The sequence below is a fragment of the Eublepharis macularius genome, chromosome 14, assembly GCF_028583425.1.
Source record: "Eublepharis macularius isolate TG4126 chromosome 14, MPM_Emac_v1.0, whole genome shotgun sequence".
NCBI classification, from domain to species: Eukaryota; Metazoa; Chordata; class Lepidosauria; order Squamata; family Eublepharidae; genus Eublepharis; species Eublepharis macularius.
The window spans coordinates 63,084,720-63,098,680 of NC_072803.1; the positions used below are offsets into that span (position 1 = coordinate 63,084,720).

General features: G+C 43.7%; 1 protein-coding gene across 3 annotated transcripts in view; it reads right to left on the reverse strand.

The window, feature by feature from the left end:
- SETX (senataxin) overlaps nt 1-13,961 on the reverse strand; it is a 94,554-nt gene that overhangs the window by 24,774 nt on the left and 55,819 nt on the right. For 2 of the 3 annotated variants that reach the window (XM_054997408.1, XM_054997410.1), the window contains exons 11-16: nt 11,968-12,135; nt 10,742-10,971; nt 5,596-5,760; nt 5,050-5,206; nt 3,889-3,990; nt 2,981-3,093 (exon numbers count right to left, since the gene is read on the reverse strand). In XM_054997408.1, the coding sequence (XP_054853383.1) occupies nt 2,981-3,093; nt 3,889-3,990; nt 5,050-5,206; nt 5,596-5,760; nt 10,742-10,971; nt 11,968-12,135 (935 nt within the window). The remainder of the gene's footprint in view (nt 1-2,980; nt 3,094-3,888; nt 3,991-5,049; nt 5,207-5,595; nt 5,761-10,741; nt 10,972-11,967; nt 12,136-13,961) is intronic. The other variant, XM_054997409.1, reaches the window with a different exon arrangement.

Sequence of the window (13,961 nt, forward strand, 5' to 3'; positions counted from 1 at the left end):
TTTTATTCAGTTTATATCCAGAATATAATCCAAATCTTGCTATTTGTTCCATTACAAATTTCAAGGAGTCATTTGGTTTTGTCACTGATACAACATTATCATCTGCGTAATTTTTCATTTTATATTCCTTTGCCTGCTTTTATTCTAACAATTCTGGCGTCACTGCCAATACTTTTCACTGCCAATACTTCCAAAGCAATAATAAACAATAGTGGGAAAATTGGGCATTCCTGTCTATATCTATTTTCTCCCTTAAAGAACAGTTTACCAGAATTTTTGCTTGCTGATCAATACAGATGCTCTGCATCCAATTTAAAAACTTGGTCCCACAGTTCATATTCTGTAGTGTTTCACCAAAAATTTCCAGGACACATTATCGAAAGCTTTCTCTGTATCCAAAACATAAATGCCATTTTTTCTCCTTTCCTCCTTGAATATTCAATTGTATCAATTAAATATCTAAGATGACCTCTTATATCTTTCTTTGGGACAAATCTTGTTTGATTTTCATGTATTAAATCTGGAATACATTTTCTTAGCCTCTCTGCCATTATTGTGAAAATGTTATTAATTCACATTCAATAGGGAGATTGGTTTGTATGACTGCGGCAGAAATGGGTCATTCCCTTCTTTATATATCAGAGTTATATTCTCCTCTTGCCACGCTGGTGGTATATTCTTTCTGTCTTGTATCTCCCTCATTACTTTTTGTAGAGGTACTGCTAGCATATCTTCTGTGAGGATGCCAGGCAACTCTCAACACCAGGGGTTAGGAGTTCTTTATTGGTACTGCCAGTGTCATGGTCTCACGCCATCCTTGCTAGGACTGACAGTTACAGAACAGCTCAAAGCAGATAAAGGTTCTCCGCAGCTACTCCCCCCGCCCTTCTACTAGTCTTCTGACTCTACAAGCAGGCAGGGTGATTCATAGATGTCTCAAGGTCAGGTTCCCAGGCTAGGGAGAGATTACAGCAGGTATCGGCAACCACTTCCCGTTCTTAGTTTCCCAGCCCCCAACAGCATCAGTTTTAGCTGCAGAAATACGACAGGTGATCCTGAGCATTTTCAAATCACTTATAATATGTTGCAGTTAATCCGTCTGGGCTATGCACCTTACTGATTTTTAATTTTCTTATAGCAGAGTTAATCTCTTGTATTGTTATTGCTTCATTCAAAATTCTTCTGTTTCAATGTGAATTCTCTGACCGAGACCTCAGATAAGTATATCTCCATCCGTCCATTTATAAATTCTTCTTTATAAAGATTTGAAAAGAAAATTTTTATTTGCTCCTTCATTTCTTGTTCTGCATAGACTGCTTGTTTTCCTTTCAATTCCAGATATTCTGTTTTCTTTCTCCTTTCTTGAACAATAAGCCAAATATTTTTCAGGTTTATTTGCTGCTTCAAAATGCCTTTGTTTTAAGTATTCTAATTTTTTCTGCACTTCTTCTATTTCCAATAAATCTGACTTTTAAAAAATTGCTTCATTTCTTTCCATTTTCTCTTATCACCAATAGTCTTACGTTCTTGTTCCAGTATCTTCAATTTTTGTATTAAATTCTTTACGGTTTCGTTTTTCTTTTTTCTTTTGTGCAGCTACGGTCAGTAAAGTTCCTCTAATATAAACTTTACTAGCTTCCCATATTGTTGTTGAATTAACATCACTTGTGCTATTCATCTTAAACTATTCCATTAATTCTTTCTTACATTTTTGTACAACTTCCTCCTGTAACAGCAGAGTATTGTTCAACCTCCATCTTCTTTCTTTCTTGCTCCCATTCTGCCAAATTAACTCTACTGGATTATGATCAGCCAAAGTTCTCAGAAGAATCTCTGCTTTCTCAGCTTTTGTGATTAAGTTTTTAGATACCCAACAGATACCTATTCTGTTTGATGTCTGTCCGAAAAACATATATAGTGTCTCTCCCTTGGGTGCAGTAGTCTCCAGAATACACATATAGTTGAATACACATTTGGGGAGTTTCCCTCCCAGATTTTTAGATCTGTCTATTTTGGAGTCCAGCACCCCATTCACTTAAGTATTTATACCACTTGGGGGCTGGTGGTCGGCTTGACTTTAATTCTATCTAGAGAATGGTTCCTTCTTTCTTAACTATTTTATTCTCTGTGTCTGCTTGGTAAAGACAGACACAAACATTTCCCTTGTACTCCCAGGATAAAAGGCAAGTGGTGCACTGCTCTCCTCTCCTCTTCAGTATCTTCTCAACAATGTGTTATACTGAAATAGAGAAAAAAGGAGAGTTTTCCCACTGTGGATAAGAAGCTGCTCGATTTTCAGTAGGATGGCAGCCCCTCTCCTGCAAAGCTGGGCTGCTAAAGTTACAGCATCCATAGCAGTATTCCTTTTTTAAAAGATGGTTACAAGGATGGATCATTGTCCAAAAAACTCCAACCCTAAACTTATTTGAAAATAAGAAAGTGGGAAAACTTATACATCAGTGCCAGAGTGGACTGAGAGGTTGGCTCTTCCAGCTGTGTCTTCACCAACTCCCTTTGTTCCATGAAGAGTGCTGGCACCCCATGACTTTGGATGGAATTTGTATATGATGTGTGCGCTCTGCCATTGCTCCTGCTTTGCCAGGTCTGTGCCTCTGCCTACCCTCCTATAAAACAGGATCCTTTCCCTACCTGTCTGGTAGGGATGGTCCCTTCAGTAGGGGAGGCATGCATATGACAGAGTCATCCCAAATGGACTGGCAAGGGTGGGAGGGAAAGAGGAATGTGTTTCCCAATGGGGCCCAAAGAAACAATACCAAAAGAACAAAATACCCTTTTTTAAAAATGAGAAACATTGCACCCACCAACTGATCACGACCCGTCACATGTGGGGAAAGAGAGGATATTTCTGCTTGCACAGACCGTCACTCCCTGAGACAGCCCTTGTTTTAGGGATCCCTTGAGTTCAGCAGAGACTCCTCCTCAGAGGCATCCAAAGAGACCTCACTTCACCAACAGCTACCTTCTCGGTCTCCTTTCTCTCCATCGCACGCTGGCGAGAAAGCATGTCCAGCCTCTGGTCCAGTTCTTCCTTCCTTCGGTGGAGATCCTGGTCATTGCCGAGCTTCCCTCTATCTACCCAATCAAACAAAAGGATTCTATTCATCATTTATACCCTTGTTTCCCACAATATGAAATGCAAAACAAATTAAAGTATGAACATCGAAAATAATTATGTATCTTTGGGCCTCAGTCTGATTGACCTACTCATGGCCATACTGAAATTGTCAGCGTAATTGCTCATTACATCGATCTCTTGGATTAGCAGAAAAATTTGACATGGGGGAATGGGGAGATTATTTGTACATAGCTTCCTCCAAATGGAGAATTTAAAAGTATCCCTCGGCAAAGTGGTGAAAATATTTCCTAGCCAATCAGAAAGCTGAATTTCAATGACACAGTCCAAAACATTCTGATTACTTGGAAAGTCTGAAGCTGGAATGTTTTTCATCTAATGGTCAAAATCTAGAATATGACACTTGCCTCCTGCCTAAAGAATCCAAGCCACATATGAGGGGGGAAGTGCAGTGGGAGCTTTGTTGCCTCCTCACATGCTTACATTAGACCGAAGTTTTGTGAGACAATGGTTTAGGCTATGACTTAAGTTACACCACATTAAAGGGAAGGGAGACATTCTGGGCTGTCTTTGGAAGAATGCCAACTTGGCTTACTAGTCTCATAATGAGTAGTTGTGAATTTCCTACGTGTGCAGGGGTTGGACTAGATGACACTGGAGGTCTCTTCCAACCCTATGATTCTATGATAAGGGGGAGGGGGGATTGGTTCCCTCCTTGCGTTCTAGTCCAGCTGAGGCACAGGTGGTGGTGAATACCAAAATATTAACAAAAAAAAAATGATTCAGTTACTCACTCATCCGGTACTTGATTTGGTCATTCAAGCTGAACTTTCGGACCTCTTTGCTGATTGACTTTTCTTGCCCCAGCCTCACCAAGTTGATATCACCACAGTTTCCTGGATGCAAGGCACACAGTCAAGGCCCTGTTGAATTACTCAGATCTTTAACTATTGTAAGGCTCAGGTCTTTTACCATCTAATATAGAATGTGAAGTTTGAAAACTCCGGTTCAGGCCTCTTGTCCTGCCAACTTTCTGCTAGGCCTGTTTGCTAGAAAGTCCCTAGCTCTGATAATTAACTGTACCTATGGGCTGCTCTCTTTCAGTGAAAGAGTGTCCTTGGGCAGGCAAGAGCCTGGTGCTGAGCTCAGCTCTAGCTGCACTCCCCAATCTTTCACATTCTATACTGTCCAATTAAGCAACTGAGCCCTGATTGGTTTCTACGGGTGGGCAGATGCCCCCCTAGATTTCAAGGTTTCACTGTTTCTAGGCAAGTTCTACCTTTCAGCAATTGCCAATCACCTGCTATGTGAAAGAAAGCTTCTCAGCTTCGTGCCACTATCAAGATGCCTAGAGTAAGCTGGATTGGGTGCGATCGCCATGTTCAGAGATCCATAGAATTGGACCCTGGGATCTAATTTTCTTGAAACTTGGGAAGTCATTAGTGGACAGAAAGGAGTAGGTTCCCTGCAAATTTGATGGACTGTGCTTGAAAAATGCACCCCCATCCCTTCCGATAGTTTTTTCCTATAGAGAATAATGGCCAGATAAATTCAGGATTCTCTAATGCTACTAAACCAGATAAGAGAATTTGACCCAAATATCAAGGATACTAATTTTTGTATGTTTCAGGTGAGTAGCCGTGTTCGTCTGTAGTAGAAGAGCAAGATTCAGATCCAGCAGCATTTTAAAGACCAACCAGATTTCCAAGATGTAAGTTTTCAAGAATAAGAGCTCCCTGTCCGAATCTTTATTTTTTTATGGTATTCCTGATACCCAGATCCGAACTGAACGAAATTTTTTTTTGGGTGCACCCCCCTAGTGAAAACTACCTGTGTTAAATTACACAGTGGTATATAGACTAATACTGCATAGATTCTACCTTGAATTATAGCCAAAGAAATTGCTCCCTCTGGACTACTAATTCCACAGACAAAAATTAAATAAAAACTCCTACCTAAAGGATTTCCTTTGTCCTGGCATTTTTCTTTGAAGAAAAGAATTATTTTTTTCATCAAATCGTCGACAGCAGCATTGGATGGTGCACAAACCAGCACACGGTTCCGCTTAATCTTGGCATTCAGGCTGTGCATGGGATTCTCCTTCCCCGATCTCTGTTTGTTTTTAAGAAAAGAGAGGGAGAGACATATACGTAAACACACACTCTGTAACTGATTTGTTTGCATTTCAAGAGAAGGATAGAGGCTTTAAAATCAGTTTCCCTTAAAAAGAAAATCTTGGCACTGTTTCTGTACATTAACAGTAGACGTTATCAGCACAGCAAGAAAATCAGGAGACAAAGCATTCTGAACTGCAATGTCAACTTACTCATTTCTGCACGTCAGGCTCTTGTGAAAGGCACAGCGGGAGCATAAAAAAGCCATCAATGGTATCTAATTTAATTAAGTCCCACTGAAGAAGAGAGGCTCTTCAGCACTTGAGCATTTTTTCCTCAATTTATCATCAGCATAAGATAATGTGGAATGACAATGGCCTTACTCACCTCGGCCAGGATGCGGAACAGAAGTCCAATGATAGTTTTGGACTTCCCTGTTCCAGGCGGTCCGTGGATCAGGCAAATTTGAGGACGCAGTGGTGATGACACCATGGTGTAAGCTGTCTCAATGGCTCTCTTTTGATCTTCATTGTATTCAGCCATGTCAGAAATCTGCCAGGGCAGAGGACAACCTTAATCACTAGTTATCCATTCAGTCTTCAAGCTCTAATGAGAGAGCCAGTGTGGCCTAATGCCTAAGGGATGGAGCTACAAACCTTGGACACCCTGGACTGCTTCCTGCCCCAGCTTTGAACTCCCTTGGGGGGCCTCAGGCAAGCAGCTTTCTAAGCTTCAGCTTCCCAACACCTGCACCCTCCCCTATCTTAAGTGGCTGCTGTAAAGCAGTGGTCTTCAGCACATGGAAAAGGGCCCTCTGGTGACCCCTTAGAAGACATATTTCCTGCTTCCCTTTGCACTCAACTCAGCAGTGGAAAAGATTCCTACGGGGCTCTGACCACTGACCTGTTCTTCCCAATGTATATGGTGCACGTCCTGCCTCTGGCTCTCTTAGTCTACCACTCTGGACTTGACATTGGAGAGGTCATCTTTCTGGCTTAATTCCAACTATGAGGATTGGGTAGCAGGTGATACGGAAGCCCTCTGATACTCTGTACAGCCACAGCCAGTCTGAGTTGACAATACTGACTGTAAGGGACCCAGTGGCCTAATTCAGAATAAGGCAGTCGCATGTGTTCATGTGCATATTTTCAAGGGTAAAGATGAGCTTGTAATTCTACCGGGGGTGTGCAGTTTTGTTTGGAATTGGGATTAAAATACTGAATTTTGACTGATTTGGTAAAATCTGGGTATTACGAATAAAAAAATCAGGTATCCCAAATTGTCACCAATTTTTTTTTTAAAAAATTAGCCCAACAGAACCAGTGTCATTCGTAGCAGCCAGACACTGGGTTCAGCCAGTGGAATGGATGTGATCTTTGATGTGATGTTGGTCCCCTTTCTTCACTTTGATTCTGGGGGAGATTCCATTCCTGTGCTTCAGTTTGGTTCTATTGAGCTCTCTCTGAGATGAGCTCAGCTTGCATTTGGGAGAGTGCCTTGGCCATGGCAGCCTTGGCCCAGTGTGTTTTCCTATGGGAAAAAATGGAGTGTCTGGGGTCATCTTGTTCAGGAGTTTGTAGAATTGGTCCCCGGGGTCCAATCTTCCTGAAACTTGGGGGGGGGTCATTAGAGGACAGTCAGGAGTAGGTCCCCTGAAAATTTGGGGGAGTTTGCAGGAAAAATGCCATCCCCAGCCTTCCAGATAGCTCCCAGATATTTTCCCCATAGGAAATAATAGAGAGTGGAGGCACCTACTTTGAGGGCCCATAAAATTGGACCCGGTTTCCAATCTTCATTAAACTTGGGAAATCTTTAGAGGACAGTCAGGAGTAGGTCCCCGTCAAATGTGATGGACTTTGGTTAAAAAATGAACCCTCCCAGCTCACTGGATAGCTCCTAGAATTATTTTCCCATAGAAAACAATGGGAGAATTTTTCAGAAGAACCGAAACCAAATTAGAGAATCAATTCAGAATTTGGGGAATTCTGAATTTTTTTTCTCAGATTCAATTTTTTTGATGCACACCCCCAAATTCTACAACAACTGTAAGTTTCTGTCCATATAATATATTTCCAATTTACTGTGAACGTTTTGCTCACCGTTTCAACAGTTATTTTTTCCTGTCTTTCAGATAATAGGCACTAAGATATATGAGCTAAAGTAACAAAAGGGAGCTACAGTTTGCAGCTCTCTCTCTAATATTGGGAATATTTACAATTTTGCCTGGAGAAAATTAAGGCATTTTAAAAAAATTTCATAAATACGCCAAATAGTAGAATATTATATCATCTAAATTCTACATGATGCATTTTATTTTAAGTAGTAAAATCAGTTTGGGGTTTATAAGAAAATAAATATTGTATATCTTTCAATTTTCCACAAAATACTTTTTTAAACGGAATAAAAGGTTTTCCCCACGATCCCCCTGGGCCTGACTACCTGCCCGGGGTTCCAAGGTGAATTTTCAGATCAGCCTCAGCCAGACGCCTCTTCCCATCCGCGTCCCCCAAGTGCCCTCAACTCCAGACCAAGGAAGGCCCATTTAAAACTGGCCTCCAGCAAGACAAGTAAAGATCCATAACACTATTCAATTTATATACTGCCCTTCAGGACAACCCACTCAAACCGGTTTACAAAGTAGGTTACTATTATCCCGACAACAATCACCCTGTGAGGTGGATGAGGCTGAGAGAGCTCTGAGAGAGCTGGGACTAACCCAGGATCTCCCAGCCGACTTCAAGCGGAGGAATGGGAAATCAAACCCGGTTCTCCAGATTAGCATCCAAGCACTCTTAACCATTACACTAGCAAAGAGGCTCCCAACTGGGTGCCAGCCGTGGTGTTCACTGACCCCTTTCCTGGCACTTGCCAAATGTTTTAGAAATTGAGGGACATACACCCCTTCTTCCATTGCAGTTTACTGAAAAAACCCAGAGACAGATGTCTGGCACCCAAAACCGGGAATTCCACCCCCCCCCCCCATGGTAGATGGACAACCCCATCATGAAGCGGAAGCTGTACTGGACTCAAAATGGAAAAGGGGGAAATTGTTTTACCTGGTCCAGTGGAAGTACTTTGACCAAAGCCAGAACGAATGGGTTCAGTCTAAAGATTTCAGGGCTAGCAAACTGATCAGAGCTTTTCACAAACAATACCCTGATAAACCGAGGGAGGGGTGATTGTGAAATAAATGTTGTTTTTTGGGGGGGGGATAATGCCAGCCTGCCTGACATACATGGGGGTGTCTGATTATTGGGGGGGATGGGAAGTAGACTAGCCACTTCGCTGCTTCCCCTTTCCTCTGCTGGGCTTCTGCTACTGTCTCTATGGAGCTGTGTTATCAGTGCAGGTGGGAGTGTGTGTCTGGGAACCATCCAGCCTTGAGGACTCAGCTCTGCGTCTCTTAGCAACTACGCGCTGACTTCAACTGATTTTCTTTCAACCTAGGGGGGAGGAGACTGGGGGTACAACTCTTCTGAAAGGGTTTCACTTCGGCATTCTAGGCAATTGCTCTGTACTGCATTCTACTAGGGGAAATCCTGTAATAAAGACCTTTAACTCATACAGCTGTGTCTGATGAAGTGGAGAGTGAGTGAGTCCTCTAGCCAGGCCTGACACAGTTGCTATCACAGCACAAGGATCATCACTGCATGGCTGAAGATCAGCCATGTCTAAGCAAGAAACCAATTTTAAACCATGTGTTCATTTAAAAGGGCAGCGTGTTAAATATTGCATCTTCCAGTATCAACCAGCTGGAAATGAAGATACCCCATCTCACCCTCCAGAATCACCTCTTGAACACATCTTCATCAGAACAGGCAGTACGTAGACAAAGGTGTGTGTCAACCACCAAGTGGGTGCATGCTGTCTGTGCCTTCACAAGGAAATGGAAATGTCTGTGTGTGTGTGTTAGGTGCCATCAAGTCACTTTCAATTTAGAGCAATCCTATGAATTAACCACCTCCAAAATGTCTTCTCCTTAACAGCCATGCTCAGATCTTGCACACTGGAGGCCACAGCTTCCTTCATTGAGTCAAGCCATCTTATTTTGGGCCTTCCTCTTTTCCTTATGCCTTCCACATTACTGTCTTTTCCAGTGAGTTTTGTCTTCTCATGATGTGAACAAAGTAAGACAGCCTCAGTTTTGTTGTTTTAGCTTTTAGAGGGAATTCAGGTCTGATTCGATCTAGAACTCACTTATTTGTCTTTTTAGATCTCCTTGGTTTCCATAATAAGCCTAAGATGGGAAATCTGGCTTCCATCATGGCGTTACACATCAGCTGTATTCATAAATCAAAAGCAGAGCGGCTCAGCCACAAGACCTAGACCTGCAAAATGGGCTCTCCAGCCATCCAAAGATTATTTGGCCTCCCTTCCATAGACTTATCTGCCTCCTTGGTAAGCCCAGATTTTACTCTCATTTTCTCTTGGAAAGAGCAGAGAGAGCACACACTGTAAAAATTAGCTAGCCACTAGGTCATCACCTTCTTTGTGCCCCACTTGATGAAGAAGGAATGGCACGAGCTGGACATGCACATGGCATTCTGTGTCTTCCTAAAGTACATTACGGAATTCAGGAGGTCCAGCCAGTATGACGTAATAGCTAGAGAGGTGGACTAGGATCTGTACAACCCAGGTTTGTTTCCCCGTTTCTGCCATGGAAGTTTTCCAGGTTGCTCATTCCTGTCTTGAATGACAAGTCATTCCTCAATTTAACACCGCTGGAGGCAGAGGGAGGTTTCCTGAAACATGTCCTCAAACCAAAGACCAGAGGCCCTGGCTATCAGAGAATCACCAATGAGAAAGCTGGGTGGGACATGGGGTGGATCCTTCCCAAGCATTCTTGCTTCCCATGGTTTAAGAGGGGCAAAATCTCTAGATCATCTGAAGAGTGAATGGTCTCACTGCATGGCTGCGAGAAGCCCAGAGAGGGCGGAGGATGAGATCTGGCCTACAACAGAGGAGGTTTCCGATGGGATCTGCTCTGCAGGGAGAATAGTTGAGCCTGCAAGACCATTTGTAGGGAGGACAGGAGGATGAAGAGGCAGGACAGGCTCTGCAACTGCAGTTTTACACTGTTTACTGGTTTCCCAACTCTAATCCAAAACCTTTAACAGCAACCCTTTTCATTTACTCTCCAAATTACGATCTTAATGAGAAGATGCCAGTAATACAGGGGTGAAGGGCAACAGACTACAATGGTTGTAACTGAGAGGCACCCCTCTGGAGGCAGAATTAAGAAACTGCACACAGCCTCCCTAGAAACTAAGAGGTGGGAAGGGGCAGGCTTTCACACTGTTTCAACCCCCCCCCCCGGAAAATTCCTGCTTCAGCTGAGGGAAGGGGGAGGATGTAACTGTTTGCACTCTCACACTGGCAGACGATGACATAGTACAGATGCCTCTGGGTGTTCTCCTGCCCTCTTGGGGACTACCCCTGTTCACTTGGCCTTGATCAGCTTGGGAAACAGCAAGCACCTCCTTCCACCAGAAAGAAATCTTGACCCAGCCAAGTCAAGTCATTTTGTTCTTACAGCATTCTCGGAGTCCACGTTCAAGCCCTCTGGAGAGAAGTTGGCATAACTTCCGTTGTAGATAGACGAGGACAGAGGGCTTCGGCTGAGCAGAAGTAATGCCTTGAACCTTCGCTGTGTTGTCACTAGAGAGCTCACTACCACACATCTGACTTCCTTATTGATGAAGGCCAAACTCCCTTGGGTCTGAATAGACAAGCGACAGGCAACTCGCTGTTCTTTTTTCTCTGCTTGCAAGAAAGAGACACAGGCTCAATTTAGATCTCGCACTAAACCACAGCTTATGCTAGCTACGGTACTGAATGCAAACTATATATGCTCTTCCACATGTACTGGCCATCTATGGTTTAGGGCTCTTCGTTTCCCCATCTGCTCAGCACCCCATTTGTGCTGTGTGGGGGCCTCCAGCAGGGGAGCACCAGCATCAAGTCAAGCATCATGGCAAATTATAATTAGCAGGAACCGTGGTTTGCAAATGCCTTTCAATCCATAGTTTGTGATGCGGTTGGCTGCCTAACTGTAAACCTAAGGCTTTATCAATACAGGCATCATAACAAGCCACAGTTAAGCTATGATGCCTAAACTGAGAATGCCACACACAAACAATGGCAAGAATTATTCCACCAGATCAAACAGGTTAGCTGCCTGTTAGTAGCACATGGGGTGAGGGAGTTTCCCCCCTGCACCATTTTCCTGTTAAAAAAAAATCAGCAAAATTGGTAGTTGTTCCATTGGGGAATTCAGAGGCACTGAGATGGGTACTTGTATGCCCTAATGGGGCAAACAGCTCTGTGGGGCTCCTTCAGTTCAAGAAAATGGGACTGGAGTCGACTTAACTCCATCCCTTACTCATGTTACAGCCCTGATCTGCTCACGCACACCTAGTCATTAAAGAGAGTGGAATCTGTGGCTGAGGATGCAACCTGTGGTTTTTTGTTTTTTATTTAAAGTGTGTGTGCTTCATATTTTCCACCAGTGGTTCCTGAGTAGGCCAGAATTCAATGAATCCAAGTGCTTGCTTGTGCCCAGCACCATTTTTTGTTTCCTTTGAACAACAGCAACCTCTTCTATTTCAAATATAATTTATAACGTGGCACTGGATGGGTAGGGTTCAGGAACGGAAAGCTCAAAGCACCTTCAGGCACACAGAACCAGTTCATCAACCAGTCCTGAATCATGGCCCCAGTCACCTTTTGATGTGGCAGATGTCCACTTTCTAAACTTACTGGCTTCACGGACTGATGGCTGGGAAAAATGGGTCACCAGGCCAACGTGCACGATCTCCATCCCACCTTCTTCGCTATAGGGGTTTTGTCTTCTGGACACCTTTAAGAAGACCAAGTCACTTTCCTTGGGATGCGCCTGAATTTCCAGATCCCTTTCCTGAATGTCAGCTGCAGAAATTTAAAACCAAGAGAAGAAGTGTGAGCAGGTAACCACTATGAACCAGAGCAACAAGACTCCCACTTAAGAACAGAGAACGTGCCTGCTAGATCAAAGCAGTGGCCCACCTACTCTAGTATCCTGTTGACACAGGAGGGCCAAACAGGGCACAGAAGCTTTCCCCTGCTGCTACCTCCCAACACCAGGACCAGGATTCAGAGGTTTGCTGGCTCTGTAGATGGAGGTTCCCTTTAGTCGTCATGTCTAGTAGCCACTGATGGACCTCTCCCCCATGAATCTGCCCAGCCCCCTTTTAAAGCCATCTACGCTTTCGATGAAGATCGCTACCTGCACTGTCAGTGAACTCAATTTAATTACTAGTTGAGTAATTTTTGTCTGTCCTGAACCTATTTCCCAACAATTTCACTGGGAGCCTCCAAGTTCTAGTACTATGGGAGAGGGACAGAAAGTTCTCTCTACCCACTTTCTCCACCCCTCGCATAATTTCAGATACCTCGATCATGTCTCCCTTTAGTATCTTTTTTCCAGACTGAAAAGTTCCGTCTTGAAAAGAACTTGAAGGGTATGTGAAGATATAAGAGCTTTCTAGGATTGCTTCTTTTACTGCATTAAAGAGGGGGGGGACCAGGCAACCTGAGGTTACTTAACAGCACCAAGTGGCTTCTTCAAAAGCACACAGGAAGCTGGGCCAGGAGGAAATCCTTATCCCCCAGAACACCCCTCTTCCTGTTTCTGCACGTGTTCTTGGCCGCAGGCACAGCTGTGAGCCTCCTGCGTTACTCACTGAAGAAGCAGGGAAAGGTACCTTCAGCTCCCCTTTTGGACTTGACCTTGCTGTAGCCTCATAACTCTCTGCAGGGAGGCTTCCGACTCACTCGAGGAGGTATAGGGGAAACTTAGAGGAACGACAGCAACAGCAGCTGTCACCCATGAGTGATGAATATACACAGGCTAGGTGAGTGACCATCTCTGCTGTCCACCCCCATTCCCAGGAGCCGGTTCTAGCATTGTTTGAGCTGACTATAAGGGCTGCAGCAGTTCAGCAAGGGAAAAAGGAGTGAACAAAAAAGCTGGACTCCTTGAAGGGAGGGGCTCAGCTGCAGCCCAGTGGCCTCCAGCTGGGAATTGCTACGCCTCAGTGGTAGGTCCTTGAGTCAGTTTCTGACTCCTTCAGTCAGAGGACTTCAGGTGATAGTGAAGGCCTTTGAAATCTGAAGAGCCTCCACCAGTCAGAGTGCTGACCTCAATCGACCAGTGGTCTGACTCGGCATAAGGCATCTTCATATGTTTATAACTGCCAACTCCTATGGTAATATTTTCCAAGTTTCCACCATTTGAAAATATTTCATTGGAATAACAAATGCACCATGTTTGAAAACAACTGGAAACGTTTCTCACGTCTCACCCCGAGTATGTCCATCAGTGATAAAACTCTAGGAATGGAAATTACTTGCCAGAATACTCCAAGGTTGTTGATGCAATGGTGCAGTGCTTAAAATGAACAACTTAATTAAACGACCAGGTCCACAACATTTAACGCTCTATTTCATGGAAATGGGTTAATTAGTGCAAAAACTTGTATCAAATTATAAGTGCTACTTTGCATAAAACAGTGGGTGCATTTGAAAATATATGGCTAACACAATATTTGCATAAACTGTGAGGGGTGGGCAGAACCCTGGAAGAGGCATTCTCCTTTCCCTCAGATCTGGAGAAGAATGCCTCTTCTAGCACAATGCGGGCAGCAACATAGGCATACATCTTCCACGCACTTTTCCTTTCAGAACTATTTTTTCAACCAAGTGACTAACACCTT